General features: G+C 36.8%; 1 protein-coding gene across 3 annotated transcripts in view; it reads right to left on the bottom strand.

Moving 5' to 3' along the window:
- Window positions 1–3,550: 3,550 nt before the first annotated feature.
- The window catches only part of ATF2 (activating transcription factor 2), an 80,613-nt gene continuing 58,220 nt past the window's right edge, over window positions 3,551–25,943 (bottom strand). For all 3 annotated transcript variants that reach the window (XM_059727259.1, XM_059727260.1, XM_059727261.1), the window contains 3 exons: window positions 24,257–24,463; window positions 13,686–13,791; window positions 3,551–6,172 (listed from right to left, as the gene is read on the bottom strand). In XM_059727259.1, the coding sequence (XP_059583242.1) occupies window positions 5,946–6,172; window positions 13,686–13,791; window positions 24,257–24,463 (540 nt within the window). In that variant the 3' untranslated portion in view covers window positions 3,551–5,945. The remainder of the gene's footprint in view (window positions 6,173–13,685; window positions 13,792–24,256; window positions 24,464–25,943) is intronic.

The raw sequence follows: 25,943 nt of genomic DNA, 5'->3' as shown, positions 1-25,943 counted from the left end.
ATTTTTCTCGATGGTGAATATAAAATCTATTACAAGGAAGCTACAATATCAACCTCTTTCTTATTTTGAAATCATAACCATGCTGGCTATAAAGTTTAACCTGCTGGTATTTTACTGAACAAGCAACACTGAGTGGGTTGCCATACATTTAACAGGTAAGTGCATCTTTTGCAGCTCAAAAATCTGTATGGATGGTTGCTTATAACTTGTCTAAAATGAGATCAAAATGTATAGACCATGATTATAAATACTATATAGTGAAGAAATTTAATATAATTATCATTAATCATAGAGGTCACTGTCTGAAGCAATATTAGGGGATTGGGCAGGGTACAATCAGAGAATGGAATGTGGGGCTCAGTGGGTAGAGGAAAGTGTGTGGTCATTTATTCTCTATGTAACTTTCTTTGAATAAAGTGATTTTTGTGTTTGATCAAAATAGAGACTCAGCCTGTTTACACTCTTAACCTGTCTTCTACTTCTACCTAAGCCTTTTTTAACTAAGAAGAATTCTGTATGCATTATTTTGTTGCAATTTTCCATTTTAAATATCACAGAAGTTAAAAATTAAGAGGCTTTTTGATAATTATAATTTCCCAGTAGATTGGACAAGTAATTTTTCAAAGATAATACCTTGCCTTTAGTGACGGACCAATACCCGTAATTCCGAAAATGTGAGGAAAATACCCACAAAGCATTTAGACAATACTATGTTACAAAAGAAGTGAAGGAATTCCTCACTTGATCATGCAGAGTGATTATTTTATGCCATAAAACTTAAGATTTGAATGCTGTCACTTCAAGAAGTTGAACAGACCTATCACATACTTTCACGTTCATTGTGTTCACTCCACCTGGGGACAGACTATTGTAAATGGAGCTGTAATAGTTTATGTTTGTACTTTGATTTATCAAGCTAGCCCCAGACAAGATTTAGTACTTCATTTCCCAGCAGCATATGTGCACATAAGGAAAACTTGCTTACCTGTAATTCTGCTTTTCTGAAGATCTCTTTCTGACAGCATGCTCACTCTTGGAGCTCATCTTCTCGGCCTGAAATTGACACAACTCCCAAAAGTGTGATGTGTTCCCTTTAAGTACAACTATGGCAAGTTAGAATGCCAGGCAGGTTCTCTAGCCCAACACACTAGTCATCACTGGCTACAAATACCACAGCCTTTCCTCTCTAGCCAATTTCTACCTGTTGTGACTGGTTTAAGAAGCTCCCAGAATCATAATGTTTTTTCATCACTTCAAGCTTTTTCTGATTCCTTATTAGCCATTTTAATCAGTTTCTAGGTTGTCTAAATTGTTCGCCATTTGCCTAGGCATGCAAATAAAGAATATTCTTACATACAAATTTCAATACACTCTTCTGATAAATAATAATATTCAAGATAAAAATTATTTATATAGCTACATACAAAGTCCTGAAGAAATTATGAACCTCCATTCCCTTCCTCCCCTCCTCCACAAAAAATATTAGAAAAAAAAACCCCTATGAATGAGTAACACAAGCAAAATATGGAACATTATTATAAAAATGGCAAAAAATACAGTGACTTTAAAGGCTTTAAAACAGTGGAGGTTTTAAAACAATGGTGGAAGTTAATCAAGTTTTTATATACCTTTTCTGTTATCCTTTTAAAGAGTGGATAGACACCATTACATTAGTAGCAGTCCTAAACCTGGGAGATTAAAAATCTGTCCTCAGATCAGTCATGCTTTATTTTGGGGGGTATGAACAGTATATAGCACAGCAATAAAGTATGCCAGCTAGGCTGTTCCCAAATGGGTTCACAACCCACCCATGTACACTCGCATACTCCACACCCAGAAAGATGCCAGTGAGGCTGTTCTAAGATGTCCTTCTGTTAAGACCAAGGTCTTGAGAGCAGCTATGAGGGACAACACCAGAGTGGTCTTCCTGGCAAACTGTGCAAAAGCATACAGTGAAAGGTGTGGGTAGGGCTTGCTCAGGAACATAACCTTGTACAATGTAAAGGAAAGATGCACACCACCTGAATTCAAAGAAATCTCCTGATTTCTGTAGCATATCTATAACTACATTGTGTCATACTGAAACCTCTTGAAGTGTCATGTCGCTGCAAAGTCATTGCAGGTAATATGATAACTAAATAAAAACTGAACTTTACAATGCATTTTACTCTACAAAGATACCCCCTGATACCCTAAAAAATGGATCTGATTTGCATTATGGCTGAGAAATACCTCTCAGCATACCTTAGCTCACAGTGTCACAAGCAGATTCTAGGTGTACAGGCCAGAGAAAAAGCTCCCTTTGACAGCTCGCTCCTGAAATATGAGGTGGTAATGCTGGTTAATTACAGTTCACACACTGGTTGCAAACAATGACAAAACATTTATGCGCAACTCACTGAAAATACATATGTGATTACAGGGAAAAGGCATGATTGTTAAAACCAGGAAAAAACCTATACTATTATGACAGATAAATTAAAAAATAGAATACAAGAAAAGCTAGTGACACAGAAACCTACTATTAATGTAAACAAGGCTCCTGTGGCCATCAAAAATATATCAACAATGCCGAATAGGCCTAATCTATGGAGGGTAGATGAGATCCTTGCCAACACTGGTTATTATAAAACAGTTAGAAATTTTACAAAGAAGCAACTGTAGATACAGCTAATATTTACAACTGTACAATGCAAATGTATGTAGCTCCAGTAATTTCTCTAATGAGGGAGATAAGCAGATGGAATATCAATTTGGATGTATCAATACAGACACAAACCAAAGTTAGCCAAAATAGAGTCATGAGTCAGGCATAAATTAAGTGTACCAGTTTTACATTATCTGAAACCCTGTTCAGCCTAATTTAACATCTCTTATTTTATTCGGATACTTGAGGTTTCAATTTAGTGCTACCTATATAAACTGATTTGTTAAACCAGGTATATTTTCTCCTTGCTTATTACATACCTAGTTCTGCTGTCAGTATACTTTTATGCATCACTCCAAGTGAACATGTAAATTTACAATTTACTTTCAGAAATGCTTTTGTAAAGTGCAATTCAAATTTGCTGGAAAAAAATACAAGAAGCACATTTCATTTTAAAGCTGACGGTTTTTGTGGTATTTCCCAAATCTATTATTTTCCAGAGACCTCTTGTGTTCATTAAGATGCAAAGGTTAATTGTGGATTTACATTCTTTTTGGAACAACAAAATAGTATCAATGAGATATATAAAAGCAAATTAAATTTTGCTGCAGAACTCATGCCAACCAGGAATCAGGCTAAGCCATATCTGTGACCTAGAAGCCATCTTATGACTCATTTCTGTTATCTAAGAACTAAGGATGAAAATCTAATGTCTCAGAGAATCCAGTGGTAGAGGAATGACACCCGACTCCTTTTCTAGAAAAAGTTGATGATCTTCTACATTTACATGATGTTTCTTATACACAATGGTAATGGGTTCTACAAAAAAATTTTAAAAATGGCAATAATTGAGAGAGAAAGAAATCTGCTTAGAACAGTTATAATTTCATTAAAATAGGAACATAATTTAAAGATAGATTTTATTCTCTTTGATGATTTACTCATGCAAACTGCACATAAAAGAAAACAGTACAGTTTGTGAAACATGTCAAATGTAAAGACCCAAATGCTAAGTACAGAAGTAGTGTGACATATCTCTCAAAACGGAATTCATGGCGTACAACTATTAACTTGTTTCTATTTGTTGAACACAGATAGGCTTATAATGGTTCTTTTCCAACCCCACTGTTAAATTCGTTAACTGTTTACATGTCTCCTACACACTTATGTAGACTTATTTTACAAGCGCAACAGTTTTATTAAAAAAACCTTTCACTTATATAAATAAAATGAAAAAAACTGTAGTGTTTAGGAGAGCAAATAAAAAAAAACAACAAACAATGAGGCTTTATCTAGTCCACCAAAATTACAATGAAGAGAAATGACTGTATAACTTTCTGGTAAAATTCACATTTTGTGCCTTTAAGATCAATTCCTCTCTCACCAGACTTAAGGTAGAGTTCATCATTGTGGAAATTTTCAGTAATTAAGTCATACCTTTTATGTGAAATGGTTAAAGTAAGAATGCTTAAAAATATGAGATTAACTCAAATTATTTCCTTATTTTTAAAATACAAAAAATCCTATTATTTCCACACTTAAAGCACTGAAATGATATATACACAATTTAGATAACTCTTTGTCCAGTTTTTCTTATAGTACGGTTGTATATTATACAAATTATGTTCTTCCTCTGTATTACCAATTATATGTAGATTTAAAACTGAATCTCATAAGGAATTTGATGGCACTGAGACTTGTAGATGAAGAAGGAAGAGCAAATGAACTACATAACCCATTATAAATGCATTAAATCTTTGTTATATACATAATGGAATCCTGTCTTAGCCAGAAGTTGCTACTATGTATCTTTTTTGCTATTATACAAAGTTTTCTGACCTGAAAGCACACATCTACTTTTTTTTTTTTTTACAACTTAATCTATTGTAAAATCTTGTACTGTAGTTTGAACATGAGTACAGAATCAAAATAGATAATGGCACATTTAAAAAACTCAATATCCTACAGATGATTGGATAATGAGAAAAAGTGTACCTACAATCATCTCATCAGAAACAAACTACATCATGGAATGTTAGTTATCCAAGTTCGCACAGTAAATAACATTTTAAAACTGCAATCATCTATCAGCCAGCATCACATTGAAGGCATCTTTAAACATTCAAGCAAAGATTGCCGGCATAAACTACTGAACCATTCTCACACACACACACCACACACATCACATTATAATTACATTGTTTCCAAGATACGGTAGATACTGATTTTTTCCACAAGAAAGGTATCAAAATTTTGCTACTAAAAGATGACAGTGCTTACACAAGAATTAAGTACAAGATAGCTTGCAAATACAAGACAATGACAAAAAAAAAAGTCTTGAGCTGTCTAAAGAGGGATTTTTAGACTTTTCTGGCATCTAGACCATATACTTGTATGAATGAACTCCTTAGTCTGCAACTCAAAAATCCACAAAATATCAAACTAGTTTTGAAACTCTTCCATATCTGAGATCCCTGTAATTGTACAGTATCTTCTTACTGTTTCCTATTAAGCTAGTAACAAAGGCTAGCTGCAGAACTTTGTTCTGATTAAAGAAGTAAAGCTCCTCTCCTTGAAAAGGAAAAAGTGTTGAAAAAATTGATATTGGTTTAAAAAAAAATCTAATAAGTAATGACCCTCATCTAGGTTAGGTATGTGCATAAGAGTACTGTATCTCATATACTGTACTGGCCCTGTTGAACGAATAAAAAAAAAAAAATCAACAGTTAAAAAGCCAAACAAAATGCTATACATAATATAAGCAAACATTTTCTCCCAATGTTCTCTCTCTCATAATGTGCAAAACAATAAAAAGGCAAAAAGACTAAAAGCAAATTTACTGTTACTGTCTTTTCTCTTGCCTAGTGCTTTATGACCTTGTTAACATTACAAAGTCAATAGGGACTATGCAGAACTTTGGTATAAAATGTCACACAACAATATTATCATCACAGTCTTGGGAATGAGCTTTAGTAATTCACCCCAATGTTTGTTGAAATAAAAGCAAATTAAAAATGAAATAAACCACATTGTACTGTACACACACTTTACACATTGAGCACAGAAAATAACTAGTAAATCTAATATTTTTAAAAAATCAGTCTTTTGCAAAGAGACTGGAAACTACTTTTCAGTCTCATCTTCATCCGCCAATCTTTAAAGCCAAATTTAAATCTGAATTTTAAAAATGAATAATTTTAAACTACAGATTTCCCCTAGGTGAAGACTGGTCTTTTCTTGATTTCCCTTTGAAGTCAAAAACATATATCTAAGAAACTGCTGTAATGCAAGTTTTTAATCAACTTCCTGAAGGCTGTGACTGGGAAGGAGGAGCCATTACAATTTGTGAAAGAACTGGTTCTGTACTCTGGTCCGCCATCTGGGTGAGAACTGATGTGGCTACTGCTTCTGCCTTGGAGGTTGAACTTACTCCATTAGAAGTGCTGACAGAACTATGTTGAATAGCTTCTGTATGTGGGCTACTTGGCACTGAAATGTCTTCAGAACTGTCATCCTTATCTGCAGCTGAGAAAAGAATAAAAAAGAATTCACTTGCATTTTCCTGAAATGTATAAAAAAATCTCAGAGAACATTAAGATTTTCCATATAATTAAAATTAATGGCTTGTACATGGCAAGACATTTGTCAAAACAATTTTGTTTCTAGTTTACTTTTGGTATTTGTTTGATAATAAAGGAATAGTTTGTATTAGGTTGTGTTTTCCTATACAATGGAAACATCGATACCAGGTTAGAGTATTGATGAAATATGTCATATTTTGAAATAATGATTCCCATATCTTTAAAACCATTGTTACATTTGACTGATTTTCTATCTAATGCAGCGACTGATGATTATAACACCTGATTCTAATGACCCACGCACATATTTAAGCAATATTTGTAGACTAAATACAACCAGCTGCTCTATAATTACATGAATTAATTGGATTCAGATTTTTAAGCAGCACAGGATACTGCATTTGAATAGTGATTCAGCAATATAATAATTCTTTATGATAATTAATGTTTGTGAAAATCATTCTCCCTAAAGGTAATACATTTAATTGTTATTGCTCAGTTGGACAATACTTCAACAAAATGCAACATTCTCATTCTTTCAACAGACTGAAATTCAGACAGCAGAAGACTGAAATTTCAATTGCCTTTTTGGCACCTGAATGTTTTCTGGTAAGAGTTAAATAATTAATGCATAACACACACAAATCCATAAAAATAAGACATACAACAACATTTATTGGATTCTGTATCATATAGCTGAATTTCTCAAATAAATTACACAACCGAATTTACTCAAATTACTCTTATGACAAATACCAATAACAAAAAGAAAAATAATGTATTGCTGGGCAAATTTAAGATTTTTTAAATGCCTCATAGTTCAACAAAACAAAAAGGAGTCTTTCAATAAACACAAACCTTTCATCTAGAGTAGAGAAAGTTCACTATAAGAGGAAACACATATATAGGAGCACATATATAGCTATTATGACAAAGCCTTCTTACTGGATTAATGGATATAAACATAGAAAGTGTTTAAGTGAATATATTCCTCTAGGTATTTTTACATTGAGATAACTGGTAAATGGACTGCTGTTAATGAAATTCATCATTTAAAAAAAATATTCCTTCTTCAAGTATTTTGGAGTCTTCTTTTAATTAACCCAATTAGTACGTAAGCAGTATTAAGTTAAAAGCTGAGCTAATAAAGCTTTTTTGTTTTAACAGACAAAATAAGCTCTATCCAAAACCAATGAGATTTCAGCAGATGAAAACTGAAGGTGATGTGAATATCTGAGACAAGTGAAAGATTTTCTTGTATTACTTCAAGGTTCCTAGAGTATTGCTCAACTCTCCCATGGCAACTCAAAGCATTTATCTGAGCACTTAAAAACTAAAAGGCAAGTATGAATTAAAAAATGAATTAAAAAAAGAATGTCCAAAAAAAAATGTACCATCTTATGGTAAAAATAACTAAGAACAAGTACACAGTGGGTGTGTCTACACATGCACTTTAATGTGCATTAAAGCATCACAAAAAATTACACTTTCACTAATGCATATTAAAATAGTCTAATGTACCTTTTCTGGTACCTCACAGTAGAGGTACTAAATTTAATGCAGATTAATGAACATGTAGACATGCCCAGCATGGATAACAAACAACACTTAAGTTTTAAGGATAAGAGAATTCACTGAATGAATAAGGTAAGTCCATAACATAACAAAATGTTTATAGAAGCAGGAAAGATAATAGTTCTACAAAGGGCTGGTTCAGCAGAAGCAAAGTAAGATCAGACAGATGTGCAAATAGAAGGCAGCCTTGCAAATTTTTCAAAGAAACTCTGCCTCAGCCTACAAGTAAGCAATTCCTCTTATGGAATCAACCCTATCCCAGAAGCACTGGGCTGATCCCTTTAGAACACAGATAACAAAGCTCCTACCCGCTTAGATATCATGCTTTTTATGTACACTTTTATCTTTTTTAATGATCCTTCAATCTTCAAGACTCAGATAAATATCAAAATTGGAAGACAAGCTACATGACTGGTGAATGTTGATATATGCCTCAAGACAACATGGCAATAAGCTGCATAAGATAAAGAAACTTAAGATGAGAAGAAAAGCATTCATGTCCCTAAACAGACATAACCATCCAAGAAAAAAAAAAAAGAGTTTATGGGCATGTGTTCAGTGTGCATTGCTTGGTAGGTATTTTCTTCCCCGTGTCCACTAATGTGAGACTCTGTATTAGTATAAAACCAAATAAAAATGACAAACATAAATATGTTAAAAGCTTGTCCCAGAACAAAAAAGAATTTTTTCGTTGTCTTGCATTTTTGAAGATGAAAACATTGAAAAAAAGTTAAGTGGAAAACTAGGGGAGCTAGTTTTTCCCTTTCTCCCCACAGACATTCCTGTCTATCGCTGCTACTACTTCTCCACCTATTGACAAAAACACTGACAGTTCCAGAAATGTCTCCTCCTTCATATCATTATGTAGCAAGAGTCTTCTGCAGGTGTAACAGCCAGCAAGCCACACAAAGGGAAAGGAGAGGTTCTTCATCTGTTAGAAGAGAAGGGAGAGACCCAGGCAATGTTACAGCTACCCCCTCTATACACATAACTCTCATTCATTTAATCCCTGAGAGGAATGAATGTTGCTGTATCACTGGCACAGAAAAGGGGTGTTCAGTGTTCTGGATCTGGTGAAAACTGAGAAGTCAATGATTCAACGAAAGAGAAGCATATAAGAACGTTTATAAGAACACATAAAAGAACTGTACAATAGCCGGTTAAAGCTAAAGAGAATAACTGACACCAATAAGCAAATCAGATAACAAGAAATGAAACAAGATAACAAAATATGATAACTAGAAATGAAAGCATATGATTCAGATACTTTCTAATGCCAAAGATAGGAAAGAGAAGCTCCAGGCAGGTATTAATTTCCATATTATACACAGATATAACATTAGGATGAGATAACTTTACATACAACTAGTAATTTAATCCTCAGCAAGACTATAAAGAAAATATCTGGAAATGAGAAGCTTCCCAGAGGGTAGCTATGTTCAATTTCCTTGAGAGTCCAAGTTTGCAAGCATAGCATTTCAAATAACCAACAAAATCTGCTTTTGGAAGAACAAAATATTCTACTCTATGGATATACGGTACAGCTAAAAATTACTCTTCACCAAAGGAAACTCATTTCTTAAATCACAAGTAGGAAATGGAGATGGAATATTTCTAGATTTTACAAGAGACAGAATTGCATTGTGATGCACCTTTCTACTGGATAACTAACTTTATAAGTGCGCTGTTGTCACAGTTCAGGGATCCAATCTGTGGACTAGATGAAACATGAAGGTGGTATGACCAAAAAACAAAAATACTTCTGTTTTTCCAAATGCTAAGGTCTTGGTTGGCCCCTTACTGTATAGTGGTATAGTTCAGCTAGTGCAGGAAAACTACAGAAATGTGGGGGAAGTATCTATGCAAGACCATATGTACCAATACAGTCACTAGGGTACTGATGAAAGGCAGTGAATAGACTACCCCTTCTTGAACAGCCTGCAAACAAAGGATCAGACATCTGAAATTGGCTAGGGATGTCCCCCACTACAATTACACAATTGCTTCTTTACAACTAACTTGAGCAAACTTTAGTCTTCAGCAAGATTCAATGCAATGTTCTGGACATTTATGAAAACAAACAGGACCACCAATTCCTCACAATCCATTTTACATCTATCCTCCCACCCTGAAGACCACAAAGACTTGGAAGCATGTTCCTGAAATCAGGTTTGAGATGAGGTGGCTAGAAAACATTTAAGCTTCTCCTATATAGTCTAAATTTTAGTCTTTAAGGCTAGGGACAGACATTCAAAAAGCCTGATCCTGATTTGATTCAATCTTTGCAGGTTAGAGTAACCAATTTGGAGGTGGATAGACATTCCCTTTTCATTCCAGAAATGCAGGCACATGCCTGCAGTGACTCAGGCTAGAGCTGCGGGGATCCCTTCCCTTCCACAGTGCTGAGTTGAGGGGGCCATGGCCTGGCTATGGCAGGACATTTTAATTGGGGGGTTCCCCCCCCCCTCCACCAGCCCAGCAGGGAATTGCTAACTAAGTGTTTATCACCCCATTAAGAAAACAACAGAGGGACATTACCAGCTACCTGCTGATTTTGCCTTTGTCCCATCTGACACAGCACAGACCACAGCCAGCATGTGGTTTGCTAGCTAATGCTGAGAGGTGTCTATGTAAGGCAGAGGGGATGGGGCAATCCCTGCTTAGCAGGGAGTGGGGAGGGGGAGAGCAGAGGGAAACCAGGCAGATGTCTGTAGTCTCTGCCACAACTCCAGCCAGGGAGCAGAGGGAAGGGGCAAGCTCTGCTGTGGAGCAGAGAGCCTCACTCAACCCAGAGAGCATGCTGGGATGCTGGGGGTGTCCAGTTTAACTTAAACCAGCATGGGGTCTGGGACAGACATTGTATAAACCGTTTTGATCCAAATCAGTTAAGTCTGATGCTACACTCAACCAGGTTCATCTCAAACCGGTTTCAGCCATTTTCAAACTGGTTTATGTGCACTGAACATCTGTTCTGTTACAGCTTTAATCCAGTTTCTGATCACTTAAACCTGTTTATGTGGAATGTCTGTCCCTTGTATAAGGGCTTGCTCAGTAGCATGCTTACTTGGGAAGACCCCAAGTTTACAATCAAGTAGTTACTCAGATATTGTTCCATCCAGCCTCATGAAATTCACCAATTTTCCTTTTGGCCTTTCTGGTTTCTAAGTCATGATCATTTCTTGGGACCCTCCCAAAAAGCAGGCTGAGGATATTTAAAGTAAATGATAAAAAATGCTAGCTACAAATAGTTTGAGAACAAAAAGAGTGACCTAAGTACTTGCACTATTTACTCTGTGTGAAGCAAAAATGAATCCTACATTCAAAAGTTCCTTCAACAGTTAACAAAAATATTCTGCAAAGCCACTGGTTGCCTGTGCCTTTTTGAGTGTATCATGAGCTGCAGAGTAAACTGCTAATGCCATGCATATACGGTATAAATTAACTGCATCTCAGCAGTGTACAACACTTAACACTGCAGGAATATTCTAATCATCTCTTCTGGCTTTTTCTATACTACATGGGATTTTAAACTATTCAATGGTTCTTAAAACACAAGGCATAACTTTGTTAGTTTCCAGTAGTATAATGAAGCAGGGATGACCAAGGCAACAGTCCCAGCACTGACCCTGGTGTGTGTAAGAAAGTGAGCAAGAGAGACACGTAAACATGTACATGTACACGCACAAAAACCACAGCGGTTGCACTGCTGGCCTGGCTGCCGCACATTGCTGGCAGCACAGCCATTGACACTGCCCCATAGGCGACTGCCACCCAGAACCCAGTTAAGCCTCTGTTAGTTTAATACGTCAAATAAGTCCTATGCAGACCACTACTGCAAACATATTAACTGATCTTAATTGGTTCTTCCTTGAACATGTCACTGAACCTGTCCATTTTTCCAACATCATATTAATTATTTCCCTCTCAGAAGTATTGGGAAGGTTAATGTTGGCACAGTACCCAACTCATAACACTTACACAGAAGGGTTTTGTGTATTTATATTTTTTCTGATATATACATACATTCTTCATCTACCAAGTTCCTCCCATAACATACTACCCACTAAACTAATCATAAGAGTAGATAATGTTTTTGTAAGATGATAGAGGTCTTCACAAAAAAATACCAGCTCTTTATATCTTCCTTCTCGCCATTTCTTTATATTTTCTTTAAAAACACAGGCTTCTTTTTTAATATCGATAAGCATGTTGGCATCTTACATACTCTGTTATGTGTTGTTTCTTGCTAAATTAGTTTTACTACATCTTTTATTATGAAGGTAATCCTAAGTACCTCAAGATCTACAGTGAATTAGAAATACTACTGTACCTTTTCAAGGCAGAAAATATACACAATAAACACATTTGGTGTTTTAATAAAGAAATCCTTCATTTGTAATTAATTTGCCAGTCTATTTTGAAGATGTGTAAGTTTAAGATTTTTTCTTGCAAATCCAGACATATACATGACTTCCTGCTATCAAAATTCAAGAAACCCAGCTTGTTTAGAAAAAAACATGCATGCATAATGTTATCCCCCAGTAGCTTCTACATGAAATTATGTTGTTTGTCAGATGGGAGCCATAATGGCCTCATCCCTGCAGCAATCATTGTTAATATAAATCCCAAACATATTTCTATATGGTTCCAATTTACTCCAAGATGCTATTTTCCATCTTGTCAAAATGACTGGGGATCAAAGGACTAAGATTTATAAGCTCAAAACTGACAAAATCAGTGTTCTAAATATATATGGCAATAGAGACTTGCTAAATCTCCTGAATCTTTTAAATTAAAAAATATTGCCCATTCTGATGAAACTGCTTACAATGACTACAAGTAAAGATGGTGGCCATTAAGTTTTATCGCAAGCACCTGAGGATCTGTTTGCATGCAATACAAAATGTTCCTTTATTCTCCTGAATTACTGACACTGGCAAATTAAAATGAAGTGGCTACATATGGCAGAAACAATCTTCACATTTACAAATATCCTGAAATATCACTAAATCATAAAAATGAAAGCTGTGGGTTATATATTATGAATGTTGCCTAATGCATTCCCTGCTCAGTTATTTGTTACAAATTTGTGTACAATGGACAAAATTGGCCATTTATTCTACAGCAGCAGCTGGTTCTTGTACTGTGCATCATATCCAAAAAATGAAGTAACAAGTAAGAAGAACACAATTAACCTTTAAAATGCTGAAAAAGAAAAAGTGAATACCAAACTTAATTTCCTTAAAATTGCATATTTTTCCTGATTTTTTTTAAACTTGTGAATTCTCAGTGAGTCCTTTGCTTTTATAATTGTACTGTAAAAATTCAAACATCTTCAGTTTTTTTAATAAAAACAGCTATTTTATATACAAGTTAAAACAGTAACAGTCAGGAACCTGCTTCTGGTTATTTTAATGGATTGGCTGATCCTGGGTGTATTGGTAAATGAGGACACTACCCTCAAATGAAATCTCATTATGAAATGGTAGAAACAAGGACCTTTTGCCTTACCAAAATAAGATACAGCATAAAAGAGATGGTTTATTATGTACTATCAATATATTACTTCTATTTAACAAAAGTGGGTACAGAATTGTTTCCTATGATTCTTTTCTATTTAACATACGTATTTATTGAAGGAAAATGTCTATAAAATGTTGCAGAATGTTTGAAGTTTAAGTCAAAAGCTTAAATAGTTTCAAAAGCTTAAAACAGTTTGAAAATATCATACATTCATTCCTGCTTTGCAATAAACTTCCAGAATTTTTTACATTTAATAGTAATATTAGAACCGCGCTTCTCATTTTTAATGTTCGCTCAGTTCACTTTGGCAGTATTTCATTGATGTTGCCTGAGGCTATAGGTAATGGAACATTACTCACTATGATAGCCAGATTTCTTCTGCATGGCGGTTACAGGGCAATCTTTATGAGCCAGAAGAAGCTGTTTCAGCTGTGCCACTTCATTTCTCAGCAGGGTGACTTCGTTCTAAAGGAGAAGAAAGTTATGCACTTTACCAGGATCAAACTACATTTCAGCAGTAAGCATTAGCAGTCTCAAGTTTTACAAGATCTTCAGTTGTTCATTTGGGGGTAAATAAAATACTATACATACATCCATGAATGTAGACTGCAAAAATCATTATTTCTGACTTGAATATTTACTGAAACGTTGGCTAAACAGTCATTTCTAGATTATTTTAAAGGAAATGCCATTTCTTTTACTGTATCATAATTTGCAGTTTGTAAACTGCTAGTTTTACATATAATCCCATTCACGTGATTAGGGTTATTATACAACTTTTCTGCAGAACTGCTTGGTTGGCTTGTAACCAAAACAAGTCTACTGTTAATTAGATGCTACAACGAGCAAAATAGCAAGTCAGAGAATATGGAATGATTTTTTGATGAGTACATATTTATATTTAAACTCTATAAAAAAGAAGTCTCACTGTATAATGTGCAAAAGGGCAATAGCCATCTCACAATCTATCATTTTTATTTAGTGTTAGGATTATGTTGCAGTTGTGATGGTCTAGGGCAAATGACAAAGAGTACAGTGGTACTTGAAAGCTCATCTAAGGCCCTCTCAACCTGGTTCAAAAAAAAGATATCATTCACAAAAATCCTTGCTTTGATCATTTTTTTTGATAGCTATGAATAAACCCAGCATAAGATACAAAAAACAGAATCACTGCAGCTAATATGAATTAGAGGCAGTGTAGTTTAAAGCAGTGGTTCTCAAACTTTTTTGTACCAGGACCCATTTGTAGACAGCGATGGCCAGTCCCGACTCAGTGCCCCTCACTCCCGACCCGCTGCCGCCCAACCCCTTCACCCCCAGCAGCCCCCTGCATGCTGGAACTGTGACACTCTGCAAGGGTAAAGCCATGATTTCCCATGTGTTTCTCCTTTAAAGGAGAATCCATTTTTTTCAAGTTTGTTGATCCATTTATAAAGTTTGTTCACAACCCTTTCCATATTCTTGTGACCCAGTTTTGGGTTGCGACCCACAGTTTGAGAAATGCTTGTTTAGAGGATAGAGCACTGGATGGCCTTTGGGGACCTGGATGCTATTGCCAGTTCAGCTACTAGACTGCTGGGTGATTTTATAAAGGCCACTTCACTCCTCTATTCCTTAGATTCCCCATCTGCAAAATGAAGGCTAATGACACTTTACTCTTTTGAAAAGTGCTGAGATACATACTGACAAAAGGTAGTCTATAAAAATGGAATATCACTATATTGTATAGTAATCAAAACTAAGAATGGTGTGACATTTTACATGTAACTATTATTATCTAAATGACTACAAAAATATTGTATATTTAGAAACCACTAAAGTATCTATCAGTTTTTGTGATTCCCACACTTGATTAAAATTTGTCAATATAAATTTTGGCAGGTTAGTTTTTATACTCAATGCATGTCATTCAGGAACACATTTAAATAACCTTGTTAAGCAAAAAGTAATCTTTTCTAATCATGGAATCTTTTAAATTATTGACACTGTAGCACAGTATGATTTAGGTAAGTAGTGACTATAGTGTCACAGGAGTGAATTAAAAGAAAAAAATAAAAAGAAATGAGACCTAAAAGATGTCCTCAAAGATTTAACTTACATAAAAACAGCAAAACAAGAACTTCAAATGATCAGTCTGGGAGTTGAAAATGAAATGCTATACTTCAGAGAAGAACAGAATCAGAACTAAAAAAAGAAAATTGTTTTGATGGCTTGGTTGACCTTGTACATAACAAATGCAATATTACAAAATCAACATTATAACTAAAAATCTGATTCTATACCAAGCGTCTTCCCTGCCTAGGGTCTCAAGATTCCCATGCTCTTGGTTGCCTGAGAGCCAACCAAAGTAGCTGTTAAGGAACCTGGTGCACAGAACCCTGGGCTGCCAAGCAGATAAACTGCAGGAAACCGCCCTAGGTAATTTTGCAGTTTTTGACAGATTTAACAGAGTTTTTAATAGTAAATTGTTTATTTCTTCCTGAACTGGAATAAAAATATTGGTATAGTTTTGAGAATAGTGTGAGTTACTTTGCAGTTGCTGCAGCCGAAACAAGGAGCTCAAGAACATAAACCATTATTTCTTAATGGTTTGGTTCCTGGTTTAGCAGAAATATATTTTAATTCCAGAGGATATTCTCAACAGGCCACAGCAGTTTAGATGTAAGTTGAATTTGCAGCTTGGATTCCTTGATTTCATCCATAGCTTCTTCCTCTCTGTCATTTTCAATTTTAGGAAAATTAATTGAGAAAGTTCCATAATCTAATGAGATGCATAAGACAAGGTGGTCAATTACCAGCACAATTACCCATGGACCGTATATAAAAATAATGGCTGATAAAAACAGATCAATCCCATATAGTTGTATTTTAAAGATTTTTCATTCTTTTCTAACAAAACATAAAAATTGAAATCTGATACATTTCATCAGATTTGACAATGACAACTGAAACATCACTTTCTTCTACTAAGCATAACCTCCCCTCCTCACCCCAACCCCCCCCCCCCAAACACCTGTGGAAGTCCAATCACTGTTGATTATTTAACTAGAAGTAGTATTATGTTCAAGAGAGGTGATGTGCAGATGCCACCAGCTACAAATGGCAAGATGTAAACTACGTATATTGTATACAGCATAGATGTCAAACATACGGCTCATGGGCTGGATCTGGCCCGTGGAGCTGTATGATCCAGCCCCTTAGTCTCTGGACTAACCACATGTGCCTTATGGGGTGCACGCCAACACCAGCCCTGCATGCTGCATGTAGTACACAGGCTGGACCCAGTGCTGCATGCATCAAAGTGGGCTGGTTAAGGGTGTGTGCTGCATGGCCTGTTCGTGCCTCACAGGCCCTGCATGCTGGCTCTGTGGCTGGTCTGGATTGGACTATGCCAAACAAGCGTGCAAGGCCTATCAAGTGCGGCGCTGCACACACCAGGTGCTGTGGGCTGGTTCTCTGTGCCATGCGTGGCTGGACCAGCCTCTGCACTGAGTGCAGCGTGGACTGGCACTGGGGATTGCTCTGTACATGGTGTATGGGCTGGATCTGGCACTACACGCAACTCAGGGGGTCAGTTTGGGTCACAGGTTGCATGTTGCACCCTGCCATACCGACCCCGCACACTGGATCTAGTGCACATGGGTTGCCTGGGGCCTGATCCAAACTGGCCCAGAAGCCAGTGCACAGGGCCAGTCTGGCAGAGTGTTGCATGAAGTGCATACCTCAGACTGACCCATATACAGCACTGAGTTCAGTCCACATATCACATGCAGTGCAAGCTGCTGTGTGGGGCTGGCGCATGCTGCATGTGGCCTGGACCCAGCACTGGGGCACAGCAGGTTAATCCCAATCCACCCCACAGATGAGCCCAGTAATCCTTGGCTGGATCAGTTTGACACACCTGGTATACATCATGGAGACTAATGACAGAGGAGAAAAATCCATTATTTGGATATTAATTCTAGAAACCAGCCTTTACAGGTCCCACCAGACTGATACTCTCTTGCTATGTACGTGAAACTGTTGAGGCTCCCCTTCTAATATGTTAATAAGTAGTCTCCTTTTAGAAAATCGAAGGATTACTGTAAGTGGGACAAACACCATTTAGATCTCTGTGATCTCTGAGGTTAGTGCAAGCAATTTGTCACAACACTAATAGGCTTATAAATACTTTACAACATCAAATATTTGGTTAGAGACAAGTAGGAAATAAATACATCTTGTGCACTGCCTAATAATGAGGAAACACATTTTCTAGTCAGAGATTTAAAAATACATTACCAAAGCAGAATTAAGGATAAAAACATAAATCTGTATTTCTCAAAGCTGCTTCCAGCATACCCCTAACCCCCTTGCTTGAAGAGGCTCATTCTTCTACCAACCCCTCATTGCAATGTACTGGATTCAGTGTGTGATTTTTTTCCCCATATAGCTTACCTAGTTTTGGCTGGATACAAACTATGGGTATGAGTTGGAGAGAAACTAAGGAATGGATCAGAACCTTCTTGTTTAATGTTAGGGTAGTGGGTCAGACAATGTAGGTCTGCTATAGCCATCCTAAAAAGGAAGTCGTTCAGAAGAGAATACAATATAGGGTACCATGAAGAAAACACCCTACACAAAGATAAGTGGGTAAGAAAGTGCAGCAAGCTTCTCGGTACAGGAAAGGACTTTTACCAAACTTACAGTCTTTCTGTGGTTCAGCTTTCTCAATCAGCTTATGCTGCTGTAAGACAAATGGTTAACTACTGATTGTTGATAACTGAGTGTCATTGGAAGCAACAATTTTTGCTTTTTCCTGCAAAAGAGGCCATGATTCCTCTACAAAAGTGACCCTCATGGATTAAATTACACTGTTCGCAAAGACCTTCATCCTCTCTCCCAACACACATTTTTAAGGCTGCTAAAACATGTAGGGCCAAACAAGGCCTCTAAATACCTAACAATAGCATACTGTAGTGTACTCTGATATATCACTACTTGTTAGCAGGGGAAGGACCTGAAAAGAAATACTCAGCAGTCACTGCAGCAATTCTATATACTGCTCAAACAGGTGATGTGAAACACAGAATATATCTTACAGACACAGAGATACAGCTTTATGCAGTACTTCTGTAAAGAAAAGTCAATTCCTAAAGTTTATTTAAGAAATTTGAGATCCTAAACCAACCATAGTGCAGAAAAGCAAAAATGAAAATTTTATTTTTTATTTCACATAAAATATTGTAGGTATGAAACAACTAACGTAGAAAACCTTGCAGTAAAGGACACTTTCCCCATCTGACTGAAAATGTTTAATGTTACTGAGATGTTGCAATTTCTATACAAGTTCAAAACAGACCTTTCTTGAATAGGCATTTTGTCTATGGGAAGACAAGTAAGAGTTACAGGGGGAAAATACATATTAAATGTGTCAGGAAGAATATCCATTCCTGTTTTTCCAGGTACTGTTATACTGTTCTTACTCTTAAGCCCATGTTTACACAGCAACAACATAGAAAGAAACTAGGACAGTTGCTTATTAAGTTTGTTAAAAATGACTGCTTTTGTAAAACTATTCAACTTTTGGTGCTTATATTCTACCTATCTTTAGAAACAAACCAATGACATCTCACCATAAATTCAGCTAAGTAGGGCATTTAGGTATTAAAACAAAATATGAACTATTAAACCCTAGCATGCAGTCTGTAAAAACATGCTAAGCCAAAGCTCCAAACTTATTAAATATAACATAAGTAATCATGGGTCATTACTGCCCACTATGCTGATCAGCTGTGTTAGCCTGTCAAGTGAAGAATTATTATGTAAATGCAAGATTGATTAATGTTTTCACATAAAGTACAGTTTAATTATTTCTCTGACATTCAATTTTCTTTACAAGTCATTCTGTTCTTCACAGTTAACGGTTTTGCGTTTGGCAGACTGTAAGAAATTTCTTTCCCTTGAATTCACCATTACTGTATTAACTCTTGAGAATCTGGAAGCTCCAAGCTTTATTAAGGGGAAAAACAATAAAAAAAAAAACGTCTATGGCCCTCAGTTGAATATAAAAATGAGAAAATAAGTCACATGAGTGACTTTACACTCATTAACAGTCTAACTAAACTGAAAGGTACTACTAGCACAAGTTAAATTACTCATATACTTTTGGAAAAAATAAAACATTCAATTTCACTGGTGACCTGGTTGGATTCTGCATCATCTTACTTTTACTTCAAGAAACTGCATTTTGAAAAAACAGAGGTAGGGAATTAAAGAATCTCTGAGTCTCCTTTTACAAAAAGATTGTGGAGTCTTGCAAATGCCAACAATTCTTCCTTCAAAATAGCTTCCACCCTAATTTTTAGCAGCTTACAAGTATTCATGCTGAGGCTGGTAAGTAGAAATGTTTACTATTCGATAAGGACAAAAATAATCTTACTATGGCAGCATAATTTTTTATTCAGGTATCCTGAAAACTGTTCTAATTTTATGGTCTGTCTATAATATGGGATCTTGAATAAAGATTCTGAGTATAGCAAAAACAAGAATCCTTCTACTGTTAATAAGAGAGAATACCAGGATCTCTTCAAGTACAAGATACTAATGCTAATATTGAGAACTGACTGGAATGAATATTAAGTATAACATTTAATGAAGTTTTATTCTACTAATAATATATGATTCAGAGAGAAATCTTACAATTTGTTCATGACAATATCATTGACTCTGTTTTCAGATACAGGAGAATGGCAGTGAAAGGGATATTTCTGGATTTAATCAATTCATGCATATCTTGAAAACAGCTTTAAAAAACTGAAATCGGGCCAGTACCAATGCTATATATTTTAAATTTCAGTATACTTCAAAGAAGTTTGATCTGATATCAGTTGTTATATGTACTAATTAGGGATGTGAAAGATTAAATGATTAATCATTTAACCAATAACAACAATGATAATGAGTTATCTTACCAGTTTGGGATAGGCACAGTCTGGCAGGGAAGAGGGGAGTAGAAGCCACGCGGCAGTACCAGAAGACAGGGCAGGAAGGAGAGAGGGAGGAAGGAGTGAGGAGAAGGGCAGAGGGAGGGGCAAGGGGGTCTAGTACCCATAGCCAAAGATGAATGCAGTAAGCAGCCTAATGACTCATCAATTAAGCAATTCATTGCTTTTTCACAGGTTCTCCCTCCCTCCCAGCCCTGGGCTTTATGTGGAATATGCTGTTTGGCTGTGCTTGCCTCCTCTCCCCCTTCCCCAGTCAAAGGGCTCTGGGAGCCCGGAGCAGCTCCTAGCAGCAGCTGTGTCCAAGCTGCTGTTATCAGTTAATCGTTTAATAGATAAAATTAGAGGAGATTAAACAAGTGTTTTTAATAAATATTTACATCCCTAATTACAACATTAATCAATGAAATCATGATTAGAACCTAAAGACAGCAATGAAAAAGTCTGTCAAGTTAAAAAAATATACTGTATTTTCTCTCATATGACATGCTCTGGAATATACTACTTTACTAAACCTTGTTTTTGAAAGGTAGAATGAAATAAAAAGGTTTTTTCCAGACTTATGGCTGCATAAAGCAGGGACCACCTTAATGCAAAATTATAGTTGCTGTTCTGTATCTACATCAGCCACATAAAAGAAGAAGAAAGCAGGGACAGAAGCTAATCTTCCCTGACTCACCCTCCTATTCCTATTCAACTAAAGCTCAAAATCTACCTGCTGCTTAAGATTGGTCTCCATGGGTGGATCTATGATTTTGAAAAGAGCTAAAGAGTCTCCAAAGCTGTGAGATAGGAGGAAACAAACCAGGAGCAGCTACCAGACAGCAAAATTGCCCTACAGAAAGTTAACTTGATTAGTAGAACACCAAGACAACTAAAAAGAAGAGATGATCATTAACACCTGAGGAGTGAAGAACAATAACCCATTATGTCAGCTGATTCTCTCAGCTCCCTGAGAAGTAATGCAATAACTGTTGCATTGTGGGACAGGAATCAAAGCAGGGTGTTTCTAGTTACCCTGGTCAAACCATCAGCTCCCTCGCTTAATACAAGCACCCTAATTTTGAGGGAAAAGGTACATGCTGTATGTGAGAAAATACAGTATTTCTATTTATAAGCTTGCTGTTATCTATCTTTATAGCATTTATGTGAGGTGCTATATATTTTCCAGGCATCACTGTATTATAGGATACTGAAGTTCAAGACTGCTACTGTATTAAGGAAACATTTATAGAGTGGTGATTGATTGGGGGAGACACCAATACAATTATATTCAAATATACTGTTTGGATTGAGATATAATGAATGTTTCTTGAAGCTGGATGACAACTTTGCATCCTTTGCTCAAGTATAAATTTCCTGTGTGCAATAGGCTTAGATCTTAGGAGACACCAAGAAGCCTTGAAGATGAGGAGGTATGGTTAGTTTAATACACTGTAACCTTGGACTTGAGACTTGCACTTGAGCCTTGGACTCTAACCAAACCTCCCCATGGGTGCCAGACCACACACCCTCCTTCACAGCTGGTTAAGGGCTGCCCCAGCCCCCTTCTTCCCAACCCAACAGGGCTGGACCACTCTCCCTTCCCTCCACCTGGTCAGGTTGGGACTGGGTCATGCCTTCCTCCTCCTGTAGTCAGGCCATACTCCATTCCCCCTTGCAGGGCTGGGCCATGCATGCCCCCTCCTCCCTACCTGGTGAGGTTAGGAACTGGGCAATGCTGCCTTCCCTGCAGGGCTGGACTGGGGTGAAGTCATGCCCCCTCCCCCCATATGACCAGACTGGGGCTGAGCCAAGGCCCCTTCCCCTGCACAGCTGGAGAGAGGCTGGGTTGTCCCTCCTTCTTAACCCCCTTCCACACATCCAGATGGGGCCCTTTGTGCATGCTCTAGGTGGCAGATTGGATCTACCAGCAGGATTTGGCCCACAGAGGGACCGGGCACTGCCCATCTGGCCTGCTGGATGAGACGGTTAAGCACCACTGCTTTAAACTGCACCCCCTCCCCCCACCTCTCTCCCCATACCAAAACAAAAACTGCAAGTTATTCAGCTTGATTTCAACAGAATTATTTCCTGATTTTTCTATTGGGTTAGTGAAAAACATACTCAACTCTGCTCTTTAGGCCAAATAATTAATTTTTGAAAATGTTTTGCCTGTTATTTGTCCTTTCTTCCTCTTCTATCTTACAGTTTTCTTGAAAATCAGTGCATCATAAGATCAATCTAATACATATGAAGGCCAAACAGATTTGATAACAGTCTTCAAATACAAAAAAGTTATCAAGATGACAATCAATTGTTCTCTGTGTCTACAAGGGACAGGACAAAAAGTAATGGGTACATATGTGTAGGTTGGATATTAGGAAAAATTATCTAATGATAAGCATGGTTAAGTTCAGAACAGATTACCTAAAGAGGCAATTTGTGATGGGACCAGTGGCGATTAACACGGGGAAACCTGTGGGCTGGATGGCATGGCTCTGCAGGCCAGGGGTACCCTGATTTATTCCATTCCCATGCTCTAATAAGGATCATCGCTGTCTAAACCATCCCTCCATCATTAAGTTTTTCAAGGGCAGGTTAGACAAACACTTTGCTTGGATAAGTTAGACAGACATGTCATCTGGCCCACAGATCTCCCCATGTTAACTGCCACCTGTCCCATCACCAAATGTTCAAGCCCCACAAGACTGGATTGGCCCAGGCCAGAGGAATCAGGCTCCCATGCAGCTGGATCAAGCTGGAGCACAATGAAGCCCAGCAGAAACAGCACCACATACTGGATCAGGCCCAAAAATGGACTTGGGACTGCTTATCTGGCTGAAAACTTTTGAGTGCCATTGGACTAGATGATCTCCTGAGGTCCCTTCCAGCTTTTTTTATATGAAATGCTGCTTCCAAGTTTCATTTTGAAACTGGGATGTCAAAACATTTAGATTCAGCCTTCAATGAAGTTATGCTGATTTGCATGAGTTGAGGCTCTGACCCTTATTTTTTTTTGCATATTCACTATTTCCTGTATTTTACTGTAACTCTGTTTCATTTGTATAAAATAAATAATTTATGATACTCTCCAATGAAAAAACTGCAATGTAAATTTTTTCTACAATATTTTGATGAGAAATGTTAATGTCTATTATTTTCTTTATATACACTTATTTTATTTATACATTTTTAAACACTGTTTCAACTGCTATTAAAAAGTAGTAAAAGATTCAAGTGGACCAGTGCAACCCTTTGGCTCACAGTGGTAACAAAATGCCAGCACCACCAACTACATGATTAGAAGTTAAATGAATTGATAGTTTTTCACTCCACTTGCTTGCTGATGGAGTTCCACATCACAGTCAGGCATTAATTAGCATTTCTTGATAATCTCAGCAGAAGCAAAAAGACTGATGGGGAACTGCTCATGGGGCTATCCTTTCATACCACATGGTCCATAGGAATACTATTGAAGCACCCTGATAGGGCAGTGTGGCAAAATCTACACTGGCACTAAGTATGCTGCGCTTTCTCTGTAGATAAATAGAGGCCTTCAGTTTCTACTGATGTCAATTTGGCACCTTTCACGATCATTACCTTCGCTTTAAAGGAAAAAAGTGCAGTTAAAAATGAAAGGAAATTAAAACAGATCTTAATGAAAGCAAGATATTTCTAAGTTCAAGGTAAAACTTCACCCATGACACTTCAGAGTCCAACGTGCCTTGCTCTCAGTTTATGTCATAATTTAAAATGGAACAGAGGCCAAGTGGGCGAGATCCCAAATCCTAGAAGTTATGTTCCCTTACATTCTTAATATACCTAAACTATAAACACTTTTAATGTTAAATTCCTAACTTATCTATTCAACTCTATTTTAGAAAACTATTCATATTTTAAACCCCTTACAGAATGTGTGCTCCATGATTCCAGATTATTAAACAAAAATACAGAAAAGAAAGTACCTGTAACTGGCCATTCAGGGAGCTTAAGTCTTCTGCTTTTTTCTCTAGTGACTGCACCCAGACTTTTCTTTTTTGCCGACATCTTGAAGCAGCAGCACGGTTTCGTTCTAAAAACTTTCTTCTTTTCTCATCAGGATCTTCATTTGCTGCTCTTCTTCGACGGCCACCCGTATTTTGGGTTTGTGGTGTGGGCTGAGCTGGGGATGCCTGAAGATAGTGGAAAAAAAAAAAATCACCGTGTCCAGTGTAACAAAACCAGCAACTCTAATCTAAGAGTTTATTATATATATGCATACACACAGACACATACATAGACAGAAGAGTGGTCATAATTATTCTGGTCAAACATTCAAATATTTCAGGTCTTTCCACTAAAGAACATTAATTACATCAATTAAATGTACATCCATGGTTTATTAGCTTTCAGTATGGTTTTGCTCACTATTTGCTGCATTTAAAGTTCTGCCAATACTTTAACCATGATTAAAGCGCTCCAAAATGTCACTACATTTTGGTATTTGACACACACTGTTTACTCACATTCCACTCCCCCAAATAATTCACACACCTTGTCTAGGGAGGTAAGAATGAAGAAATATTTCCCCACCCTCCAGAATCTTAACTACTACAGCATGGGCTCAACATGGTTGAATGTGTGGCAGCACCCACACTCAGCATCACTCCAATACTGGCTGTAGCTTCACAACTACAGTTCTATTGCTCAGCAGACATAACAGGACTAAAACTACCATATTTCATGATGTATAAGTCAAAGTTTGAAGCCAAAATACGTACCCCTAAATGTCCACCTCAATTTATACACTGCATTAATACTTTAAAATAAAAAAATATTGTGTTTCAAATTTTGTTTGCCTTTGAAACAGCATGGTCACACTAATTACATGAAACTTCTGATATAAACAAACTTCCAATGTCAAGGATCCATATGAGGATCAATTAATCATCTGGATGACTGGATGGAACTGTTTAGGGATGACACTTCTGATGATGAAAATGACTGATGGATTTTAAATTGTACTTGGGAAATTGTTCATTGCACGTAACCTCTCACTTGTGATAGCTGGCACAACCATCATCAGAAACAATCACAGGGGCAATTGATCATTCTGAATTCTTCCCGTTATAAGAGAATACTTACTGTACATGGAATTTTTTACAAATGGATCATTATAAAATGTGGGTCAACCTATACACTGGATCTACAAAAATCCTAACTTTTTTGATCAGAAATATGGGCTTGACTTGTATACTATGATATACGGTAACTGTGGTCCTAAAGGGTGCACTCTGCCTCTCCCTCTTGCACTGGGAAAGAAACACAGCCCATGGAAGTCATTACATGCTTCAGTCCCAGTCTAGAAAATCAGTTTCTTTGCTCAACACATGCCTCCCAATTTTGGAGGGGTCTTTTCTGGGGAAAAGGTGTGTGTGGTATGTAAGTATATAGGATTAGTAAGCCTGGAAGCAAAGGTGTTTTAAAAATTGTCTTAACCATCCTGTTGCCAATATCAGACTCATCAATTATATATAGGTATTATTCAAAATTACTTTTAAAACTGAAATTTGAGAGACAATAACTCCATATAGTTTCTTTTTATCACCTCAAAAGCTTTTAACTGTTTGGATACTGATAGCATAGTTTATGACCAATTAATGATTTACTATA

The sequence above is a fragment of the Alligator mississippiensis genome, chromosome 4, assembly GCF_030867095.1.
Source record: "Alligator mississippiensis isolate rAllMis1 chromosome 4, rAllMis1, whole genome shotgun sequence".
Classification (NCBI taxonomy): Eukaryota; Metazoa; Chordata; order Crocodylia; family Alligatoridae; genus Alligator; species Alligator mississippiensis.
This window is presented reverse-complemented; position numbering and strand designations above follow the sequence as displayed.